At 40.5% G+C, this 25,384-nt stretch overlaps 1 protein-coding gene across 1 annotated transcript in view; it reads left to right on the plus strand.

Moving 5' to 3' along the window:
• The window catches only part of DOCK2 (dedicator of cytokinesis 2), a 317,141-nt gene that overhangs the window by 67,463 nt on the left and 224,294 nt on the right, over positions 1-25,384 (plus strand). The window contains exons 24-25 of the mRNA XM_063120569.1: positions 5,177-5,247; positions 7,042-7,148. Coding sequence (XP_062976639.1) covers positions 5,177-5,247; positions 7,042-7,148 — 178 coding nt within the window. The remainder of the gene's footprint in view (positions 1-5,176; positions 5,248-7,041; positions 7,149-25,384) is intronic.

Here is a 25,384-nt window from a genome sequence, read left to right on the forward strand (position 1 = left end):
TCATAAATTTGCAGTATCCACGTGCATGTGAAATATGTCCAGAGGCTTTGCTTATCATATGTCTTTTCCAGGCTCAAACTTAAGTGTAGGCATTGAGTGCAAGCAAATTCATTCGTTTACTTCAAGTTCATTGTGCGTGAATGTAAGATTGTGCAATGCATGCTACCTTCTGCTTTCATAGTTCAAGGCCAGTAGAGAGTGAGGTTATGTATTACTTTATGTATTATTTTATTTATTTAATCAGTATACAACATGGGTAGGAAACCTCAGGGCCCAAGGGTCAAATCTTCCCCCCCCCCGGAGTTCTTTTGGGTTTCCTCAGAAGCCCATGGCCCTTTCCTTTCACCCAGCCACTGATACTTCCATGGTTTCCTGACTTTTGGGCACCTTTTTTGCTATTCTAAATGGTTCAAATGTCTCTCCTAAGGCATAGTTACTGGCAGTAGGAGCTTTAAGCTACAATATAACAGCATTCTTCGATTTGTATTTTAGGCCCCACCCATTTTCCTTCCGCCCCACCCTCTTTGCTTTCGTTCCCAGCTGTCGATGAAACATGCCCCTTGAGCTTCTCCACAATTGAATTCGGCTGAAAGAGGTTCCACATCGATGGTATATGACCATTCTTACAAGAAGCTCAGGGTGACCTTTATAGTATTGCAGCTATTTTTCCTCATAAGAGCCCTTTGAGGTTGATTAGGCTGAAAGACAGTGACTTGCCTAAGACCATTCAGTATGCTTTGTAGCTGCGGGAATTTGAACTCAACTAAGTACCAACGCTTGATCCACTACATTGCACTGTCTGATACGTTCTGATTGATATTAGTCAGGTTTGTGATTGATATTACTCAGGTTTGTGAAAAGCATACCCTTTAGCAATTCACAGATGGAAATAAGGATACTTCTGGATTGCAGTTTTTATTGTCTGGATAGGTGGTTATTTTTTTTTCCAGGGAGGAAATGTGAGGGAAGCAGGGCATTAGCATTCTGTGTCCTTTCTGATGTCACTTTGTGGTATGCGCAATAAATTTTACTATATTTAAAATGCTTTTGACCCTAGCCAGATAATTGAGAGCCAAACTAAATGCAACTTGGAAGTTTCATTGTCAGGGTTTCTGAAGGTTTTTCTGGATTGATTTTTTTTTAAAAGGCTAAGGTGCCCTTGGAAAGGGGAGTAACCCACGTATCCAGTTGTCCTAATTTAAACTCCCTCCACCCAATACCTGTAGTTTTTTCCTCTGGAGAAAAAACATATAGATATTATATGGGTGGATAAAAGAAAGGGTGAAACCTTTCTTCTTCTCAGTGCTCCAGTCCTGATTTGAATCGGGTTCTCCTGGAGCTGTTTGATCTTAGCTCCACCCCGCACTCCCTGCTCTCCCTGGATGATCCTGTGCATGGATCTCCCTTGTCACATCTAGTTTGGCCCTCAGTGTCTAGGAACTTGGGATAGGAAGCTGAAACCCAAAGATCTCTGGTGTACATGTGTGCTCACTAACACATGTTTAAGATGGGAGCCTGTATGTCTCCCTAACAGACAAAATAAGGAAGGTGTTCTACCAGGAACACATGCCATAAAATTGGGACAGTTCCTGGCAAAGCCAAATAATTGGAGCGAATGAAATGTGCACTCATTTGTGGCAAGTGACCTGGCAATGAAGTAATATGAGGATATTAAAGGAGAGTTGGTTCTTTAAGCCTACCTAGAACAATTATAGGCATGTATCAGCAGTGGCAGTGGCTAGTAAAATGTTATATAGGCCTATAGCACTGATAGACTTATTGCAAGGTTGGTGGTAAGGCATTTCTCATTAATACTTTTCATTCTGAATTGGGTTGTTGCTAATGAGTTCCTTCCTGCTGGCTCAAGTCCAGTTCTTTTTGCATTTCTGATTGGTTTATTGAGGTTAAAATGCATATTATATGCAACTTCTTTATTTTCCCCTCCCCTCCCCTCTTCCAGGCAATGATATAGGCACCTGAGTGTCTCTTCATTATTTCTTTTGCCATGTAATCTCTCTTTTCCGGGTTCTCCACCATGAAGAATGTTGAAGGATGCTACAAGCTAGTATAGCTCTGAATTTTCCTTCCCTTTGATTAATCTGTCAGCCCTTGTAGGGTCAAAATGGTAGTGATAGCTGCCAGCTAATTTGTTTGTCTGTGCTTTTGTCTCAAGGTCTGCTTTGGAGGACCTGAGAAATCAGAGCACCCTATGAATTATACTAGTTGTTGTAATTTCCATTGATAGTATTATTTTTAGCCAGATATGGGGAATCTCTAGCCTGTGAGCCAGTTATGGCCAGCAGTAGGGTGACCATATTTTGGAAACCAAAAAGGAGGACAACATGCCCACCAACATGTCCGGTCCCACTGTGCAATTAAGACAAATTGTTCTACATAACATCTTGATGTTAAAACCACTGAAATAAAGAACAAGTGAGATATTCAATGTATCTGAAATTAACTTCACTTACTCCTAATTTTGTAGCTTTTGCTGTACTTTGAAGCTTTTGCTATACCCTATGTGATACATTCTCCCCTTCCCTCAAATATCTTTTCTGGCTGTATCCTCACTCAGCTGCAAGCTACTGCTGCTGTTAAACAGGTTTGCTGCCGGTCTTGCTGGCTGGCTTTTTATTTTTAAATTTAATTTTTTTAAAAAAACACTTGTGTATGATTGTCACAAAATTCTCTACCCTAACATTAGGGTGGGTGTTGTGGGCGTCAGACACTACTTCGCCCATTCACAGGTCTCACTTATATACATTAGTTTCTCAAGGCTTGTGCATTGGCACCACTTCACATAGCCAGACTTTGAACTCTTGTCTACCTCTTGCGAAAACACATGACTCTGAGACCCTCTTTCTAATGCCCTGCATTGCATGCCAGCATCACGGGGCTAAGTTACAACAGGTGTCTCTGGGTTGTCTGTGCAGCCTCTGTTGGCTTTCTGTCTAAGTCATTGCAGCCAAACCAAAGCCTCCAGCCTCAAAAAATCTCCCCCTCTCTCTTTCCCACAAAGTCTCCTGATTGTCCAGCTGGGGCATGCACTTGTGGCGGTTGGTATTGCTTATTGCAGCTTATTGCTCGGTCATGTCCAGTGACTCTTACTTTAAAAACTTCCACTGCCAATCACCTCTACTTCCTCTCCACCCGCACAACCGCTCAACTCTGATGCACTCTTAAAACACTTTGGGTGGCAAACCAGCCTCTCAGGGCCAAGCTACAGGTGTATCTGGCTTGCACTCAGCCTCTCTCTGCCTTATGTCAGCCAGCCAACATTGCGTCCAGCCAAACTCCCCCTCTCTCTGCAAAAATCTCCCAATGGTGCAGCCAGGCTGTGAACTTGTACCCTGTGGCCAGGGGTAGAGTGCCAGCTTATAGCTTGGTCGCATCCGGTGACTCTTGTTTTAAAAAACTCCGCTGCCAGCCGCCTCTGCCTGCACCAACACTGGACTCTGAGACACTCTTAAAAGGCTCTGTGTGGCACACCAGCCTCTCATGGCTCAGCTACAGCCATCTCTGAGTTTTGTCTCTAGTCTAACTCCATCTCTAAGAGATATGCCAGCCAACCATAGCTGCAAATCTATCTATTTTTCTCTGACATGCACTTCAAACGTTCTGCATTGCATGCTTGCAATGCAGACAGAGCCTAGCTCACAAGTGAACAAAGTGAAATGGAAGGGAAGGGGTAGCAAAGCAAAAGAATGACATGCCAGGTTTTCTGCAGAGATGAGAGGCTCTCTCTCAACTGGCACCTCACTGTTGGTCATGAGAGTTTTTCTTCTAAGGATGATCTTTCATCGCCCATGATGTGGAACTCTGAGAAAAAGGCCTGTGAAACTCTGAGAAAAAGGCCTGTGACCCATTCTGTTTTGTCCTGTGGGCTGCTTTGACTGACCTCTCCTTTCCCACATTTTCATCTGTGGATGCCTTGCCTCTGCTGAGCTCCAGGTGCCCGACTGCCCACCAGTGCCCGCCCAGCACTTCTTAGCTAAAAACTGGAAATCCCCTTGATGCCAAGGGCTGAAACTGTTCAAAGTGGAAGACCCCAAAGAGGAGGTTTGATGACCTCAGCTTGAAAGATATAGCTCCAGTGAGTTTTAAAAATAATAATTTTAAAACCTCAAACTTTAAAAAATCCCGAAAAAATCAATGGATGAACAGATGTGCTTTAGGCTTACCAAAAATCCTGACAAATCCAGGATTTTCCTGTCATATGGTCACCCTAGTGGGGTTTCTCCATCTGTCTTGCCAACTTCTTTTCCATGCCCTGTCCACTTTTCCAGGTGGGGAAATCTGTTTTCTTTGATCAGCATCTGATTGGAGAGAAGAGCTTTTCCCTGCTGAGCACTGCAAAGGGATTCCTTTCTTAGCACCCAGCAAGGAAAAAGTCTTATCTCCAATCAGATGCTGATTCAAGGTAAGAGCTTTTTCCTGCTGAGGAGAGGGAGTGAAATCTAAGGAGGAAGCTGCTAAGTGATTTAGTCCTGCTGACTCCTGAAGCTTGTCCTGTCTGCTTCTGAGTAGACAAGCATAGGTTTGTCCTGCTAATTTATGAATAAACATGCTGCTCAGGCTTACTTCAGAATAGACATGCAAAGTGTTGGTATTTGGGAAACTATTTAAAAGTGCTGTTGGGTGATTCAGCCCTGCTTACTTTTGCTAGACATGCAGAGGCTCGTCCTGCTTAATTCTGAGTAGGCTTCAAATGTTAAGAATCACATTTTGGTTCTACCTGCTCTGCCTTTGCCATGTCCACTTTGTCTGTTGCCCCATCCACAGATGGAATGCGCCCCCTGATTGGTCCAGTTTGGAATGTAGCCCCTTGACTGAACAAGGTTCCTCCCCCTTGGCATAAGCCATTTTCAGTTTCATTTGAGAATCTCATAAGTGAGATAAATGTAGGCAGGGATTTATCCTTCACTGTCCACAGTCAGTTTTATCCTGATTAACTTCTCTGAAACCTCTATGTTTTGATAGTCCAAAATGTTAATGCCTATGAACATTACTTGGCAACATGTCTCCTTTTGAATGCTGTGGGACCTAGTTCTGAATAAAAATGCATAGGATTAGTACGTAAAGACCATAAGTTGTATGTTGAGCTTTAGTTTTCACATGTTTTGGGGACATACACAAAAAATGATCAAGTATGCCTTTCTTTCTGTCTTTCTTTCAGGTGGCTGCCTTGAAGTATATCCCATCTGTTCTCCAAGATGTAGAAACAGTGTTTGATGTCAGATTACTTAGGTAAGCTATATTCAGAGTGCAATAATGTCTAGATTTATTTATTTAAGCATTTCTATGCCGCCATTCAGCCAAAAAAGGCTCTCATGGCAGCTTACAAAAGTATTTCTTGACAGTCCCTGCCCACAGGCTTACAATCTAAAAGATGATTAGATGCCTGCACTTCTGGCAGGACTAGATAACCTCCCTTGTGGACTGTGGGAATGCTGTGGATGTCATATATCTTGATTTCAGCAAAGCTTTTGACAAAGTGCCCCATGATATTCTGAATAACAAACTAGCTAAAAGTGGGCTAGATGGAACAGCTATTAGGTGGATTCACAGTTGGCTACAGAATCGGACTCAAAGAGTACTTATCAATGGAACCTTCTCAAACTGGGGAGAGGCAACGAGTGGGGTACCGCAGGGATCAGTCCTGGGCCAAGTGCTCTTTAACATTTTTATTAATGATTTGGATGAGGAGGTGCAGGGAACGCTGATCAAATTTGCAGATGACACAAAACTAGGTGGGATAGCTAATACCCTGGAAGACAGAAACAAACTTCAAAGTGATCTTGATAGGCTGGAGTGCTGGGCTGAAAACAACAGAATGAAATTTAATAGGGATAAATGCCAAGTTCTGCATTTAGGAAATAGAAACCAAATGCACAGTTACAAGATGGGGGATACTTGGCTCAGCAATACTACAAACGAGAAGGATCTTGGAATTGTTGTAGATTGCAAGCTGAATATGAGCCAACAGTGCGATATGGCTGCAAGAAAGGCAAATGCTATTTTGGGCTGCATTAATAGAAGTATAGCTTACAAATCACGTGAGGTACTGGTTCCTCTCTATTCGGCTCTGGTTAGGCCTCATCTAGAGTATTGCGTCCATTTCTGGGCTCCACAATTCAAGAAGGATGCAGACAAGCTGGAGCGTGTTCAGAGGAGGGCAACCAGGATGATCAGGGGTCTGGAAACAAAGCCCTATGAAGAGAGACTGAAAGAACTGGGCATGTTTAGCCTGGAGAAGAGAAGATTGAGGGGAGACATGATAGCACTCTTCAAATACTTAAAAGGTTGTCACACAGAGGAGGGCCAGGATCTCTTCTCGATCCTCCCAGAGTGCAGGACACAGAATAACGGGCTCAAGTTAAAGGAAGCCAGATTCCGGCTGGATATCAGGAAAAACTTCCTAACTGTTAGAGCAGTACGACAATGGAATCAGTTACCTAGGGAGGTTGTGGGCTCTCCCACACTAGAGGCATTCGAGAGGCAGCTGGACAACCATCTGTCAGGGATGCTTTAGGGTGGATTCCTGCATTGAGCAGGGGGTTGGACTCAATGGCCTTGTAGGCCCCTTCCAACTCTGCTATTCTATGATTCTATGATACTGGTTCTGGCGCATTTAAGTATATTTACACTTCATATATCCATGGTTCATTGTAGCTGCAAACCATAGTTCTGGTGCTACAAGCCTATATGATTTCTGGCAGAAATTAAGTGATGCAATTCGCATAAGAAATTTGCTTAGGAAGCAGGGGCTTCTTGCTACCAGAAACAGAACCTTTAACTGTTTATTTATAGAATAAGAATGAAATAATAATATGGGGGTCAAAGTCTGCCATTCAATTATCCTGTTGTGAAAAAGGGAATAATTCCTTATTTATACCAATGGTTTCATGTCACCTGTTCTTAGAAATCTGTTGCAAGTCAAACTGTTTGCAAGACCATCCTGTTTTAGCAGCTCATTTAAAACACACACACCACCATATTAACCTAATCTGGCCTGTGTTACATGATTCTGTTTATTCACAGCCAGCTCTTGTATGAATTTTACACTTGCGTTCCAGCAGAAAAGCTACAGAAGCAAAAAGTGCAGTCCATGAATGAAATAGTACGGAGCAACCTCTTTAAAAAGCAAGGTAAGTTAATTTACACTGACCTGGTATTTTCAGTTCATAAAGCATTATCTGAATATTAAAAGCAGTGTTAGCTACATTAAATTGTAGGAAAGTTTAGCCTGAACTTTAAAGTAAGCAAGCTGATGGTCAAAATCCAGAAATTTTTTGAATCTTGTTTAAATTTTATTTTAAATAAAATTCTTTTGGGCCAAGGTGATCAAGAAACATTTTTTTCTGGAAATCCAAAATCTCAATTATACTAAAATAAATATTAAGAGGTAGTGGGGGTGGTTATGTAGCACAATGCTAACTACTTAATAATCTTTGACTTTGTTGTTACAATAAAACCTTTCACTTTTGTTGTCATTTTACATATGAGGAGGCAGAAAACTACTAGCTCCAAATAAATTTATTGATGAGAGATTTTGGTGTTTTTTGCACAAAACAAAATCTAGAAATTCTCCTGAAATGTAAATATGAGCTCTTGCCTTGATATATAGTTGAAAGAGGTTTAGAAAGTGATCGATGTGTGTGCACCACTCTTCTGATAGTATGCAACCTTCAAGTTTCATATGATATTCATGGAGCTGTTAGTGACTTAGCCTTTAGGCAGGTATGCTGTAAACTGAAATATATGGCTCATGTTTTACTGCAATTATATCTTCTGTTCAAGAAGAAACGTTTATGATAATGAATAAAACTTGAAATGTAGGGGAATTCAAAGTATCAAGACAATGTGAAAAACCACATTTCCTTTGGGGTTTAACATAGTAGCTTGTACAATCCATTTTTGGGACAGTCAAAGTGTTTTATCAACAGCAGTTTCATTAAATCTAACATTAAAAATAATAATTCCTCCAACTTTAACCCATTCTACATTCCATATTGCTTTGCTGTGTCCTTGTTGGCTTGAAGCCTACAGTTATAAAGTGACTGCTGGGCAAAGTGGGTCCCTATTAGTGCTGTGTTCAGACTTTTTCTCTCCAGGATATGGGGTGGGGAGTGCATAGCTTCAGGGATTAGGAGTAATTTCTTATATTTTGGGGTGGGGGGACACACACTTGCCACAATAGATATTGGTCTGAACCATGCTGGATCAGACCAAGGGTCCAGCATTCAGTTCATACAATAGCCTACCAGTTGCCAACCAGCAGTCCCATAGTTTTCTTCTTATGATTTACACAGAAACAATTTCTAATATATGAAACCCACAAGCAGGATATGCACACAACAGCATTCTCCCACTTATGTTCCCCCATCTACTGGTTACATAGACTTACTGCCTCTGATATTGGAAGTAGCATTGATATCCTTATCCTTGAAGACTTTGGCTAACCTCCTTCTAAAGCCATCCAAATTAGTGGCCATTACTACATCTTGTGACAGTGGTTAATAATACTGAATAATTTAACTATGTGCTGTGTGAAGAAGTATTTCCTTTGATCTGTCCTGAATTTCCACAAATTCATGGGGTATCCCCAGATTCTAGTATAACGAGAGAGGGCGAAAAAGGTCTCCCAATCTACTTTCTCCACAGTGTGCATAATTTTGTACACCTCTAACATGTCTCCTTTTACTCACCTTTTCTCCAAGCTAAGCAATCCCAGTATTTCTAATTTCCCTCATAGGGGAGTTGGTCTAGCCCCTTGATCATTTTAGTTGCCCTTTCCTGCAATTTTTCCAACCCTAAAATGTCCCATATTTAGATGTACATGGTGTTCCAAGTGTGGCCACACCATAGATTTGTATAAGGGCAGTATGATATTCACAGTTTTATTCGCAGTTCCTTTCCCTAACACTGAATTTGCCTTTTCACAGCAGCAGTACTGGGTTGACATTTTCATTGATCTGTCCACCACAATCCAATATATCTTTATTGGTCAGTCACTGCTAGCTCAGATCCCATGAGATTATCCTTGAAGCTGGATTCCCCCCCACAACATGCATTTTACACTTGCTTACATTGAAATGTGTTTGCCATTTTTTATTTGCCCATTCTCTCAGTTTAGAGAGATCCTTTTGGAGCTCCTCACAATCCCTTTTTGTTTTAACCACCCTAAATAATTTGGTGTCATCAGCAAACATGGCCACTTCACTGCTCACTCCTAATTCCAGAGATTTATGAATAAATTGAAAAAACAACAACATTGGTCCCAATAGAAATCCCCCACTATTTGCATTCCTCCATTGGGAGAATTTCCCATCTATTCCTACTTTCTGTTCTTCAACCATTTACTGATCTTTCCTCGTATTCCATTCCAGATGAGACAGCAGAGGACTGCAGGCTTTCTTTCTATTAACTGATAAAAAAAAGTCATCGGGGTAGTCATGCTTTTCCCCCTCTTTCCTTTTTTTCCTTTTCCTTTTTTCTTCTTTTAAAAACATTTTCATTGGACCATTACCAGGAGGGAACACTTCCATGCTGCTGCGTATTGCAACTCCATCACTGCTTGAAGTGGTAGCAAATATTTCTTTCTACTCAGCTAAAAGAAATAATACTGCAGCCTTCAGCCTCTTCATATCTGTCTGCGGCAACTTGCAGCAATGAATTGCATAAATTAATTGTGTGTCTTGTGAAGAGGTACTTTATTTCATCTATCTTGGATCTACTGTCAATCAATTTCATTGGGTGTCATCCAAATCTAGTATTATGAGAGGGATAAAAACTTTATATCCACACTCTTTCTGTACCATGTTTAATTGCATGATCATGGTGATTATTAATTTATTCAATTTTTGAGTTGCCTTATAGCCGAAGGTGTCAGGATGACATACATAATAAAAACAAATGTGACACCTTTTTTCTAAACTAAAAAGCCCCGTATTCTTTAGCATTTCCTTTAAAAGAAGGTGTTCCAATCCTTTGATCATTTTGGTTGCTCTTTTCCCTACTTTTTCTACCTCTCAACTATCCTTTTTGAGATAGAGCATTTAGAATAGTGCCTAGTATCCCAAATGTAACTGTACAATAAATTTGCATAAAGACATTATGATACAGACTTTTTATTTTCAGTCTCCTTCCTTATAATTAGTTCTTCCTTATAATCAGGTGGTTTTTTATATAGCTAATGCAAATTGAGTTAATGTTTTCATTTAGCTATCTATTGCAACCCCATGATCTCTTTCCAGGCAGTTCAGACCCCAATGGTGTATATGTAATGTTAGGATTTTTTGCCCCAATGTTCATAACTTTCCATTTCTATTGAATTCCATTTTCTCTTTTTTTGCCCATTCCCTGCCTAGGCAGGATCTATACTACTGCTTAAAAAAGTTTATAACAGTAGTGACAAGCGTTGGGGCCCAGGACACATTCCATATACAGTTGTCAAATCATTTTCAATGTGTCATATCCTGCTTGGTGTAGATCTGGCCCTAGTTAAGAGGAATCCTTTTGGAACTTAGTTTGCTTGGTTTTTCCCCATCTGGAATAATTTGGTGCCATCTGGAAAATTGGCTGCTTCATTGCTCAGTACTCACTCTAGGTGTTTTCTGAGCAAGTGAAATACCTGAAGTCTCAATATAGATCCTGGAGGACCCAATTTCCTCCAGGGATCTAATTTCCAACTTAATTTTGTCCATTTTCGTTCCTTCCCACCTTCTGTTTGCGTAAATGGACACATCTTTTTTATCCCCAAGGTTCCTTGAGAGCTGTTGGTAAGGAACTTTGGCAAAAGTTTGTGGAAATCCATGTATATAACGCTAATCAGATCCCCCCCCCCAGTCCATGTACTTGTTCACAGTGTCAAATAACTATAAAAGTTATGTGAGGCAGGAATGACTTTATGGAAGCCATGCTGATTCTTTTTCACAAAGCTTATTCTTCTATATGCTCAATAATTCTAGCTTTAACTATGTTTTCTACTAAATTATTCATAGAAGGTATTAAGCTAACTGCTCTGTAATATCCTGATTCTCTTCTGGATCTATCTTAAAAAGGGTTTTAGAGTAGGAAAAGAATCTCTATGCTGTCCCCCACCCCCACCACATTCTTAGTTGCTTAGAAGACAATGTAAGGTTTAGAAAAAGTCCTTGAAGGAATTAAGTCCATTGTCAAAGAACAATAAAGAAATGTTATTCAGAGTGTTTCTAAGTATGGGTGAGACTTTATTTGTAAAACAGTCAGGTCCCTTTCATCACTGTTGGTAAGAGAGGCAATCCATTTTTAATTGTGCCTGGAGGCTTGCACAAAAGTCTCAAGAGCTTTTACAAAATTTAATGAGAATAAATAAATGAACAAACTCTTCTCACATTGAAATACTGTGTTTTCTTTTTCAGACAGTGTTGGGTTTTTAAAATTGGGATAAAGATTTTTTTTATGCTTTGTAACTTCTGTATAAAAAACTGAAATTATTTACTTGAGTCTTTTGGAACCGGGTATTTCCATTAAATGCTACAAGTTCAAACCCCAAATTCTACGGGGAATTGTTCCATATTTTAATGGACCACTTTTTCCAAATAACTGCAACTCCTTGAAAGATTTGTCAAGTGAACCTTAATATAGAAAACCATGGGGCTTTCTCATATGCCTAATATTTAATGAAGTTCATTTCTGCATCGTAAAATGGCAGCTGCTGAGTTGACGAAGTATTGTCAATTTTAGCAAGAGAGAGTGAAGTGCTTAATTTAGGTAATCTTGAAACTACTGATTCTATAGGAACTCACTGATATACTACTGAGGATTATTTATATTGTCACATTTAAAGAAGGAACTGAAAGCACAATGAAGAAGTAATGAAATGCATGATCTTGCCACTGAAATAACTAACATTTAAAATTAGAGAGGAAATACAAAGATAAAATAGTACAATCGGCAAATTAAGTGCGGACCAAATTAATTGACAGTTGATCTTTCTGCTATCATGGCTGGAGGTGCTCCACTGTCAGGAAGGGCAAAAAAGGAGCAGTGTGTGTGTGTAGGGGGCAGGATCTACAATCCTGCTTTATAACAGTTTGTAACAGTATTGCCAACTGTTGAGGCTCATGACACATTCCATATACCAGTTTCAAATCACTTTCAAAGTGTTATATCCTGCTTGGTGTAGATCTATGGGCCTTGCTAGACCTACCTGTTAATCCAGTGGGGAGTAGGGGCGAGCCCGCGCCGCAGCTAGCGCGGGCCGTCGCCACAATCTACACGTGACACGCGACGGGGTAAGGGAAAGCCCCATCGCGTCAGCCATTTAAAAAAAAACTTAAAGGGGCCATGTGCGCAGGAGCGCACCAACAATAAAGTAGGTCTTTTTTAAAAAAAGGGTTCCTTGCTCCCCCTACCCCCGATTTCCCCCCCACAATGTCTGATACCCCCTGCCCACTCACCTGTCTGCCCCCTGCCCCCCCGCTCGCCCGCCTGCCCCTACTTGCTTGCCCATCCGCCCCCCCACTCGCTCGCCCGGCACCCTTGCTCGCTCGCCCCCTGCTCACTCACTCACTCGCCCCCCCACTCGCTCGCCCATCTGCCCTCCTGCTCGCCATGTCCGATGCCCCCTCCTCCCCCCGGCTGCGATCTCCGATCCCCCCTCGCCATGATCTCCCCACCCTGGCTCCGCTCTTCCCCCCATCTCTCCTGCCGGGTCCACTCTTCCCCCCTTGGCCCCCATTTCTCCCCCCATGATTCCCCCCACCCCGGGGCTACAGAAATACCGGGCCACAAGCGGATCCAGTTATCCCGGGTCAAGGGAGGGTTTAGCCCGAGCTGATCCCGGGATCCCCTGTGCGTCATCTGGATGCACAGGGGTGAGCCCGGGTATCAGCCCGGGCTAAACCCTCATCTAGCAATGGCCTATGACAAACAGCAGTCAGCTTTCCTTGTATCTTTGAGAGATAGGCTTCTACCACCCACATGGGTGAATCAAGGGTTTTATACTTCAGGAAATGGATAGGGCTTCCTTTAAATTCCTTTGCCAAGTGCCAAGTCAACACTCAGGCCAAGCAAAAGAAGTAAAGTCAATTCTGGTTTCCAACTGAGTATTGAGTAATTAAAAAACAAAAACAAGCAGAAGTTCAGAAATGGTCAGTTGCTTTTAAAACAAAACAAAACACAGTATTAGCTAACTAAAACTTACTGATCTCACCAAGCAATTTGTAGGTTGGGGAAGAATGAATCCACCTCAGACTCTGCAGCATAATGTAGTCTTTCCTTGACTCTGCCAGCTGCTCAAAGACAAAGGGAGACTTCACAATGAAAAGTATTTCTATGGAGGCTGGGCAGCTTCTAAAGAGGGAGTTTCAAACTGACCAATCAATGTCCTGATCACGTGTCCTCCCAGTGATTCTGGCTTGTATCTATTTGAGATAAGGCTTTGTCATAAGGAAGTCAGAAGCCTCACATGTGGAGTAATGCAGACTTTTGGTGTCTCTAGAGTACTGGTCATGTTTGGGCATGGTCTTTGTTTAGAAACATTTCTAGAAGGCAGGAGGAAAGGCAGGTTCATCACAGGAGCAGATTGGTGGAATTCTTCTTTCTCTGGACATGCCCCCAGAATTAGGAGGAAACCACAACAACCCTGCAGCTGGAATTAGAGATTTCTGTCCCATTAGAATCAACAAGAAGGATTAAAATAAAATAAAAAAGAGGGGGAAAGCAGGAGGGGGGGGGGAGAGGAGAGATTAAAAACCACTCATTATTTCCTTCTATCCTGGCCAGCATGAGCAGGGAATTAGCAGTTCTTCCATCACAGATTATCTCCCCCACTTCTTGCCCATATGATTCCTGTGCCTGCAAAGTGTTTTCAGGGATATAGGTGACTCAGACATAGATACCTAGTTGCCTTGTGGATCTAGTAGATTGTGAGCAACATCACACCGGGAGCAAACACACTCCCTACCATCACTTCTCCGCCCGTGTTTTAGTTCCTCAGTTACTTCCTCTTTCAAAAGAGGAAGTACACAAGGAGCACGAGGCCCATTGAGTCTGCTGTTCTAATGGCACTGCTTCTCCTGCACCAGCAGGAGAGAGCAGCAATTCCGTGTTTAAAAATACATTGGACTTTGTGGAGAGTTTTTTTGTCGCGCAAGGAAGGCCAGAAGGGACGGAAGATGCACAAGAGGCAGACGATGTCATGTGAGGGACCTGAGCAAACTCCGTGAGTGCCTAGTAACAAGTGTGCAATAAAACACTCGTTGGATGGAACTATGTAACTTTATATGGGATGTTGATGACAGTACTACTTAAAAATTCAATATAGCTTTAATTTAAGGGCGTTCTTTGTGCATGTGTTTTTTTAAAGCTAAATAAGTCAAAATGCTTGCAAAGAAAAAGTTCTACATATCACCCACTGTATTCCCCCTCAAATTCTAAAATCCAGCAGAGATATAACCACAAGCCAGCACTAAATCCTTACAATTTCTTTGATTTGGTTAATGTTAATATTTGCATGCTGCTGTTCCAGCAACAAAGTTGAGCTCAAATAGGCTTGCAACAATATCAAGGCATTAAACAACAACATATAAATAATGTTCTGCTAAAATAACAATATAGTCCTATTGAAAAACACAATATCAATAAAGCAAAAAAGAAACACCTGAATAATTACTTAATGCAGCTCAATATAAACACATCATTATTCAAAAATAATTTATGAGAAATGGTTGCTGAGCAACTAGCCTATTGCGAGCTGGTAGACAGTAGACAACGTTCTAGTTGACTCTGGTTTTCCTCAGAGCGTCACAAAAATCAAAAAGGTAGTCTTCTGCATGAATGCAGCCCAAAGGCTACCACCATCCAGGCAGCAACTTGTTACAATTTTATAGTTTCAGCTCCAAGGTCTTGCTCAGCTGAAATCTGCAAAATAAGTTGGGAAAAGCTTTTAGTTTTGACCTCCCTTTTTAAAAATTCTGCTTGCCTTCAGCCTCCACATTCTTCATCTGAATTATTGTAATTATGCTTTAGATCTAGTGGAATTATTCCAGAAAGAATCCTTAGCCACGTTTCAACAGTTAGCAATGTTTTATCATAATTTTTTTTTGAGGGGTGTGTGTGGAAAAGTGGAGTGTAAATTTTCTGGGAATTTGATAAGTTTGCTGAGCATTTTGGCACGGTAGCAGCTGACTAGTTTGTATAAGCATTTCCCAAAGATCTTAATGGAGCCCTCCGCCATTTGGGCATGGACATCCATAGGACTGTGCTTTAAATCATTTACTGATGATGCCATTTGAAGATCAGCAGAGCTGAAATTTATGTGGAATGTCACTTTGAATATAATAATGGTGAAAAGGACTAGAAAATGTTTAAATTTGAAGTGTGTGTGTGTGTGTGTGTGTGTGTACACGCTAGCATTACATAATATTTTTAATGTTCAAGATGCTTCCTATACCTTATCTTGCAATCCTTATAATAACCCTGGACATGAAGTCAGTGTTATTATCCTGATATTGTACATGGGGACCTGAGGTGAATGCCTTGTGAAAGGGCCAAATTAGATCCAATGTTTGATCTGTCCTTCCAACATTTTTTTTCTTTTTAATTTAAAGCACTTGTGGGGAACTCTGATTTTGACCAGATGAGCATTGAGAGCAGGGAAGGATGTTTAATCCTTTCCCCCATGCTGTTTGCCAGATCTAAATTTTCCAGAAGCTTAGATAAGTCTAAATATCACTTCCAATGACAAACTATAGTTTGGCCCTTTGTGAAAGAGAGGAAGGCAATCTAGATATGATGTCTTTGAACTTAATGTGCAGATTTTTCAAAAGGCAATTACATCCACTAAATGAGGCCAAGGAAGGGGTTAGTGGGCAGATTATAGGATTGCAACAGGCGGGGAACCAAAATGCAACCCTTTCCTCCATTTTGGGTGAAGCATATGCATTTCTTCCCAATGCAAATAGCAGTTTAAGAAAAAGAGGAATTATCCTCAGGAGCACAGAAGGGAATGAAAAGATTAAGTTATCCCTGCCTTGATAATATCTTTCCACTCCCCTGATGATGCTATTTGCATGTTTTAAACTTCATGTGTAGTTTGGTCCTTATAAGAGCTACGCTTTTCTTCAGCATTGACATTTTCCTTTGCGTAACTACAGAACACTTCACTTTTATTTTGCTTTGAGGGCAAGTTTGCCCATACACACAAGTGAGTAATGATGAAATTTGGATTTTTGGAAGTGAGCCTATTATTTCACATAAATTGTCGAAAAGAGACATGAAATAATTTCAAGAGTTTTCCATAGCTTCCATTTAAAAAAATCTACACCTGAAAAAATCCCTGAAAGAGATGTATTTGTCAACATTAGTTGTACACGACAAGAAGCCCTTGTGAAATTGCATTTTATACAGATGAAATCTGCTGGTCTAAGCAAGATGATGGTTAGAAATCTCATACTGAAGCGGCAAATGTTCTTGTGATTTGAATGCTATGTGGAGTATAGAGAGCTTCTTATACAATCTACCTTATATATGACAGTATTTGAAAGAGGAAAGCTGAAACAGCAGACCGCAAGTTGATATTGGATACAAACTTCTGCACTGTTGAGGCATCATGCCTAATATAGGGTGCCCACAGGGAAAGGAGGACAGTGCTCCTGTGTGGAGAAGGGAATTTCAGCAGGTGTCATTTGTATGCATGCAACTCCTGATAAAATTCCCTTGACAGAGAAATCTGAGAACCCCACAGATTCCGGCCTTTCAAGTGAATGTGCACAAACACCCCAAAGACACACTGATGCCCTGCCACATATTCTCAGAACAATAAAATTGAGACAAACCAGAAGAATCACATTCAGCCCTGTCCTGACCTCCTACCTACATCCTGATCCCTCATTCCTCCCCCCTCCGGCCATTTGTTGCTCTTTCCTTGGAGTACATCTCCAAGGATCTTACATTCCAGACCCCAGCTGCATATCACATAGACAGGAAGGCACGTCCTTCCCTCATCCAAGCACCTCAGGACCCCTGACAGGACAATTTATGGTGCTATCAAGAGCAGGCTCTGGTACTTTCCGCTGCCCTTGGGTCGCTTATCAAGAACAAAAAGTTACACTTGCACCAGTTATAGCTGTAATAGAGAAGGCATTGTTTATTGTAGAATAGTTTCAGTTTGGGAACATTTATGAGACTTGTAATCAATCAAGGAAGGGAGGGGGGAGAAAAGATGAGTTCATCAAAGCAGTGTGAACTAATAAAAGTTTGCTGTGCATGGGTGATAGTCAGAGAGTCCGGCCTTCAGCCTGCTAGAGGCTGCCTTTCTCCTACACGTGTAGTATTCTGAATAAAAGCCTTTGTGTCGGGACTTGCCTGGAATCTGTTTCTTCGGTCTCTAGGAATTTCCCTGGCACCCTCTTCATCTCAACAGTTAAAGCTGCAGGAGCCCTGCCCTCTTTTGCATCTGGTCAAGAGGACAGGGCTCCTGCACCTTTAACAGTTGTGATGAAGAGGGATTTTCACCAGGTGCTGCATGCATACAAATTACACCTGCTGAAATTCCTTTTTCTATGCAACTGTTAAAGATACAGGAGCCCTAGCCAAATAGGGTGCCCTAACATGCCCAATTGGGATGAGGCTGTATACTCCCAATGTCCCTGACTTTCCCATGTTGGGTGGGGTCTGCATAGGGTTCTACTCTGGTTTCCTTGTGAACTAGAAACTTCCACATGGCTGGGAATCCTGCTTTATCTGAATTCCCAACTGTGTAAAAGGGGCTGTGTTCCAGGGAGCATAGGAGAACCCTTCTACAGATGTCTGTTCTTTCCCAATTGGGTGTTACTTCTGTTCTTAAAGATCCTATTTAGAGAAAAAATAGCTGGTGAGAGAACATTGTAAGGGGAAAGAATAAGTAGGAGAAAGGGTTTATCACTCTCTTCCTACCTGCGCCTTCTATGCTTTATATTATCACCATGCTGTGCTTTGCAGTGATTTGGTTGGCAACCCAGTTCTGACTGGGATAGAGGAGAAATTGGTTCAATTTGCATTTTAACTCACCTAATTTTGCACTTTTGAACTACTATGCAACTGGAACTCAATTATCCTTCAGAAGTCACACGTCTCTGAGTTTTACAACAAAGTTCTCAAAAATGCATAGAAAACGTGTATATTAGGGTACATAATATTAAAATGTACTGTATTAGGAGAATGGTTTGCATACACATGTAAATAAGGCAAAAATGCAAGTATTAGAAGAAAATGCTTATGAATTTTCATGCAAACTTTTTTAAAAAAATCTCAAAGTTGGCATGATCTGAATTTAAAACTGTAAAAATGAGGAACTGAGAGAAACTGAAATTGACAGATTCATCCATCCCTAATTCTGACACATGTGTTTGCTCCTGGTAAGCTTACGTCATATTTTCATTTAATACTAAAACTGAAGACCAAATTCCAGTAGTAACAAGAGCTGAATAATTTGGTTATATAACATTTAGCTTCGGGCTCGTACATCAGTTTTTAAGATATCATTCAGCTAAGGACAAAAATTCTTGCTGCCTTAAAAATCTTAAATGCAAACAAGAGTTCATGTCTTTTGTGAAAGTTAATAATTATGTTAAAATATGTTACACACTGGTATTTCCATAACTACAGTTTACAGAATAGTGAATTGGACTGTCACTGTACACTCTCTCACACATAAACAAACCTCAAGCAGTAAATATTTCTGTACAGTTTACAGTTTATCCGAAAAATAATTTGTTTTAAAATCTGCCACTTGAATTACAGCAAGAACCTAAACATATAGAAGATCTTTTGTGAAAATGGTATGCAATAGAATAGGCATCTAATGCATTCTTCATATAGAAAATCAATTTTATAGAATTATACAAAGATGCATCCTTTATTGTTTAATAAAAAGAGAGTGCATGTTAGAAATCTTCATTAGAGACACATTGCAACTGGAGGTTTATATATTGCAATAGCCTTAGATGCTGTTTGCTTCTCAATCCTAAAATCCCTTGGGCTGCATACTTTGTTTTGGCCTAGAAAACTGGTCTTTACTCAAACTGCAATTGTTGTTGCTGCTTTCTTATTGTCAAAACACGTGTGAAGTGGGAGGTCGTTCACTGGATCTCCCAACTTTTAAATTTTATTTTCAAGTAACTTCAGGAGGTTGCTGGTTTGATCATGAAAGCAGCCTGCAGAGATGGGAATGGCGGTGGGGTCATTCAGATCTGGATGCCTGCTTCTAGGCTCCCTGGGTTCAATCCTGAGAAGAAGATATTGCTTTGCTCTCCGAGCAGTGAGAAGTTCCAGAAGTGCAATGAGTATATGGCATTTTGTCATATTTGAGTATATTTGTAATATACAGGTTGAGCCTGACATAGGTAGATGGTTTAAACACTCCAACAGATAGCCAATGTCCATTGCTAAACATCAGGTCTCCAGAGATGGAGACATCAGGTATTATCTCAAAATGTTCTTAGTATATAGAACCTCAAAAAGTCATGTTTCTCCAACCTAAGCTACATGTTATAGAGTGAGACAGAGTGCCAAACTACAGCATAGGCATGGGTGGCCCTAATTCAGATTGGATCACCACATTCCAGGAGGAGAGAATTAAACCTTCTCTAGAACATTTCCCCCAAAATCCCCACCTGTGGTGGGTGGGTGGGGGAGGCCTCCATTGGTGTCAAAACTGCATAGCAGTGTAGCATAACAATGAGCTCCCATGGACATATAATACATCACCCAAATATCTGAATATTAATACCTCTTTGCCAATTCCAAGTCTCTCACCATGTTTTGCCTGAAGGCAACCCACTGTAAAAGTCCTGTTCAAAGAAATCTGACAGCAAAAGTCATTGCAATCTTGTCTTAACAACTTTCTGTAGCATATTGAGTTTTTTTCCCATGCATTTATTTAGGGCTGATGCACATGAGATTTATGTGATTTTATGTGATTTTAAATTGGGGCAGGCAGTGTTTTTGTAGGAACATTTGGTGATTTGGAAAATGGTCATGGTTCCACAACAAAATAGCTGTCATGGAAGGCCTGGCCAGTCTCAAAGAAGAAGTAACCAGTGCCCAGGTGGGTCTGAGCCCCAACATGCTTAATAACTCCTTTGAACCCACAGTTGTCAATGCCAACAGAAACCTATCTCAAAGTATGCAAACTCTCAATACATACATGCATACAGCCACATATTGCTTCTTTCCCTCACTGGAAGCATACGGAAAACTACATTCAGTCTTTTTCAGGATTCCTCAACCCCCACCATTTTTTACCCTGCAGCTATTAACCATCTTCATTAAGAATGTCTTATGTAGCCCAGAGATCACAACTGCTGGTAAGGAAATGTGTTTATTTATTTATAAACAACAACAACCAGAAGGGTTGCGGCATCTTGGTGGGTGCCAAGAAAGGTGTCCGGCTCATATTGGTGCCCACAGGCACCACATTGCCTACCCCTGCTTTAAATTATTTTCTGTAGTCGCTGTCTCCATTTTGTAACATAGTTCTCCACATGAAGAGGGTGATTTTTTTCTATCACTACACACCTCTCTGGAAGATCCTTTAGTGATAGTATAGAAAAAATAGCTCCATCGGCTGCACACAAACAGCTGGCTGCAAGGAGGCAGCCGCCACATGGAACATTAACATGTACTGATAAATAGCAGCAATGTAAAGATAATGGGTACACCTGGGACTTGGAGAAGGGAGACCTCAGTTCAGCTCCTCGCTCAACCTTGAAGTTCATTGGGTGGCCTGGTATAAGTCATCTTCTTTCAGCCTAACTTTCCTCATGAAGTTATGACGATAATATAGGATGCCATGAATGCTTTAAGGAAGAGCATAAACACGAAAACTATACCAGCCTTCACATGGCAGCTCTTTTGCGTGTATTAGCCCTTGGTCTGAACCTAGTGTGACAGAATATTGCTGTGCTAATTATTATTAGAGTGTTATTATTTCTCTTTTCTTACTTCTGGCGGTTTTTCTAGACGGACATGACGGGCATTGCCAAGTCACGCTGTCTTTTACTGATTCAGGAATTTCCTGACTATTGAGCATGTTATAAGTATGACTGCTTTCTGGATGTTGATGTGGATGTGTTTTGGTAGGCCCCGTTTCTGAAGGTTTTCTGTATAGTTTTATGATGTGATGCCAGTGACTGTTGTTGTTGTTATTATTATTATTATTATTAATAATAATAATAATAATAATAATAATTAATTAGAATATATTCTGACAGTAATGCCACCTCTAAAGAACCAATATTAGAGAATATTTGTTAGAACCAGTAGAAGGGAACTAGTTGGTCTGTCAGCTGAATGTGGAGATTCAGAAAGCCCTCCCAAGTGCTCTTTTTTTGCTCCTTGTTTTTTTTCTTTAAAAGTTGACCCCTGGGCCATATTGCAAATTGTTTTTTGACGCCTTCCTCAGTTTCAAAAGCAATATACCATATAGGATTAGTGGCTGTTGCTTGAGAAAACCATGTCTCAGGCTCCCATAGGCCCTTTCTACACCTAAGGATCATCCCAGGAAAATGGAGGGATTGTCCCTGCCTGCTCCCAGGATTCCCTGTGTGTCATTTGGATGCACTGGGACGATCCCGGGATGATCCTGGGAAAAAAGGCAGGTGTAGAAATGGCCTTAGATACAAAAATAGTTGAATGGTTCTTTGGATCCTGCTTGGAGTTTCCTTCACTGCAATGTAGTTTTTGCCTGAGGGAGCTGCAATGGTGAAAACTGCAAAAGCTGCTTTGACTTCATGTATTATTCCACTTAAACAGGTTCTTTGGATTGCAGCTGTGGTCCTCCTTGTGTTTTGGCTTTTGTAGTAGCATGCTTCGTAACATAAGATTTAAATGAAAAATAAATAAATGGAACTTATGAGAGGTGAATGTCAGTATAGACCATAGGACTCAAATTTATGCACAACCTATTAGACAAGCAACTACATATTCAAAACAGTTTCCCACCACGATAGGTGAAATCAGTTTCAATATTAGTTATCACAAGCTTATCGGGGGTGGGAAGTGAAATTACGATTCAATTATGCCTGCTATTATTAAAGAAATCTGAAGTGGAATGAAGATGAATAGCTATATAAACTTCTATTTCCAATAATAAAATGTCTGTATAGCTAAATTAAAGGCTAGAAAAAGAATGATTTTATTATTTTAATAGCAAAAATTAACATTGTAAATTGAATATTAGTTAATTCAAACACATGATTAATGGAAAATGTATAGGAATTGCTTTGCAATATTTCATAAATAACAGGCATCCAATCTTGCATAGTTAGCATATTTCCCCTACTTTGTTGCAGTTACTGCATCGTCTAATTTTCTCATATGCAGAACACTCAAACTCATGATTATATATTATAAACAGTGACAAGAACAAATTACTGTTTTCTAATATATATGTGTGTGCTGTGCTGTTTTGCCATCCTTTAAAAGGAGATTTTTAAAGCCTGCAAGAAACAGATGCTAAAACTATTTGTATCTAGAACGTGGTGGGAAAAAATAAATCTGTTGTGATTGTTCCTGCTCTTTTGTTCCATTCAGAAAGACAGTCAGAGAAAATGCAAACTTTTGTTTTAGTAAAATGAACGTGAGCCAGATATCTATGGAAAGTATCAGGAGGTCTTCACAATATTCTATGTTAGGGTAGTATAACACAGCTGAAACAGACCTTACTTTAAATCCGTACTTAGCAGCTATGTCTTTCCCATTTTTACTCTAGAGTAGGTTCTGGTTCAGAATGGAAGCATGGAAGCTTTTAAGATCTGTACTGAGCCCCCTGCAACTACTCTACAGTAGAAATTGAAGTAAAATGTAGCTTCTATATAAAGTAATGTCTGAGTTGGTTGACAGACAAAGCTCCCTCCTGTCATGTGCAGCTCTCATGTGGCTGCACATGCATCTTATGGGTGTTTTCAATGCTGTTCTATTGCCTGGCCAATTCCCCATCATTTTGTATAGGCATTTTTCTTTGTCCTGTGTATATTAAGTTACATCTGCTGTTTCAGCCCTTCTCTTCACTCAATAACTTTTTCAGTTCCATAATGATACAAGCATATAATGCCCTGGCTGCCTAATTGCACTCAATTCATCTTCTCTTACTGTCCTTTAAGAAAGAGTTACAAGCATGAAAAACAAGCTTTAAAAACAACAATTGAGAATTTGGACAACTGCCAAGGAACTCTTATTTATTGGGTCATAGAAGAAATGCACCTAACTCATGGCACAAATACATTCTTCCCCGGAGATGTTGAGACTCGGGACTGTAAATGTTATTTTCATACATTTTGCGGTCTTGGGGTATAACTAGGTAATACATTCAAAAAATAAATCATAAATAATAATTTTCCATAGGTATTTCAGTTCATCCAAACAAGCTGAAGCTATACACTAGGGATGTCAAGCTAAAGTGTATTTAAAATTAAAATTTGTACAAAAAGTAAGGCTTCAGGTTATGTAGTAAATTGTGCTTGCTAAGTATACCTCAATTATTAATGTCAGTGGCTGGGATTTGTGAACAGAAAGGAAACATTCCAAAGTTTAAGAACAGCTACAGCTCATTCTGGACCTGGGAATAGCATTAGCCCAACTTTATTTCCAGATTCTGCCATAACTCCCTTCTGGTGTAGGCTTGTACCCCATTTTATACCAGTTTGGTATGTCCTCCAACCCCCAAGAGCAGTTTTTGGTATGTCCCCCAACCCTCAAGAGCAGTGGGGGCAGAACAACCACCCTTGATAACAGGAATGGCACTCATACTTCTCTGGATCCAGCCCTCTTGTGCCTTCTTCTCCCCCCACCAAGTCCCAAAGGTTCTTCTCAATTCCCACCATTTTGACTGACTTCTGACTTTCATCAGTCTAGTTCTAAATCCCATGCCAGGCCATTCTCCCACTTATCATCCTGCCTACCTTGCTTTATTCCTCCCGCCAATGAGCTCACTTTCTGCCTGGCTCCTCTTTCCATCTCAATAATATGTGTAAGATCGAATTGGGAAAATCCCCACATAAGGAAGCAAGAGAGGCTTGAAGGAATATGTTCATAGGAAAATTATAGCTTAGTGTAAATAATAATGTGCATAATAAAACTGTAGGAATCCTACCAGAGTATCCCAACACACATTGGAAGTGCTGTGTAGTCTATCATAAGCCCCTTTTAATTGGGGAATTGCTCACCTGTGTAGAAGTTGGGTCATGGTAACAAAAATTGGAAACCACAATTTGTTATTTAATATGTTTGAGAGGAAAGACTTCTCTTTTCCTCTAATGCCATTATTTTGTCATCAAGCCCTTTCACACCATTCACTATTCCCCATCTAACATATTCCTTTCCTACTGCAAAATAAGCTTCTGATGGGAAATGTATTTTTCTTTCTGATGGTGAAGGTGGCATTTATTGGGATGCAGGGAGGAACATTTCGGTAAGAGAAGGGTGGCAGATACCTGCCCCACTCTGAGTTTGGGCCAACAGATTGGCCCTGTTCAGATGACATGCTAAGCCAAGGTTTTTGAGCTAAACATTATGGCTCAGCGTGTCGTGTTAACCATGACTTAGTGTGTCATGTGAACCATTCCTAACCATGGTGGCTACATAACCACAGTCTAAACACACACACTAACCATTTACTGCAAAAGGGTTAGCAGGCTTATTATCATCATCTATTTATTTCTTACCCACCTCTCCCTCTGGATCGAGGTGGGGAACAACATTGAATACAAAAATCCATAAAACTGATTAAGAACATATAAAACTAATATGTTATTAAAATAACAGCCAAACATCTTAAAATTTGACTGGGTAGGCCTGCCGGAAGAGATCAGTCATTATAGCTTTTTTAAAATCCAGAAAGACTGTTAAGTTGGCAAATCTCTTCCAGCAGGCCATTCCACAGTCTGGGAGCGGCAGAAGAGAAGGTCCTCTGGATAATGGTTTTCATGTTTTGGAACAGTTGGGTCCCTGGCTTAGATGCTGAGTAACTGCTTTTCATTTCTCTCCTTCTTTCCCAGAATCTGTAATAGTATGCTTATTGCGCACACAATATGACAAATAGCCATTGCTGTTGTTCAAGAGATTATCCATGAAGCATCTTGGAAGTAAATGACGGCAGAACATAGCTTAGTTTAGACGTAGTAATTCCTTGCCAAATGGCTCTTCTGCTTAATTGCCCCTGCCATTCAATTTATTTGCTTTATTGTAAAATGCACGTAAGCCTCATGTTTTATGTCTATTTTGCTGCCTTCGTAGCTTCGGTCTCATTTTCATCGTAAGGCAGTTTTAGTAGAAAATAGAATTTTAGGAAGTTAGCTTTGAAGGAAGGCATTTATTACCTGCAAAGTATACAAATACTCTGTTCAGATTGATTCAGTCA

This window comes from Elgaria multicarinata, chromosome 3 (genome assembly GCF_023053635.1).
Source record: "Elgaria multicarinata webbii isolate HBS135686 ecotype San Diego chromosome 3, rElgMul1.1.pri, whole genome shotgun sequence".
Taxonomy (NCBI): Eukaryota; Metazoa; Chordata; class Lepidosauria; order Squamata; family Anguidae; genus Elgaria; species Elgaria multicarinata.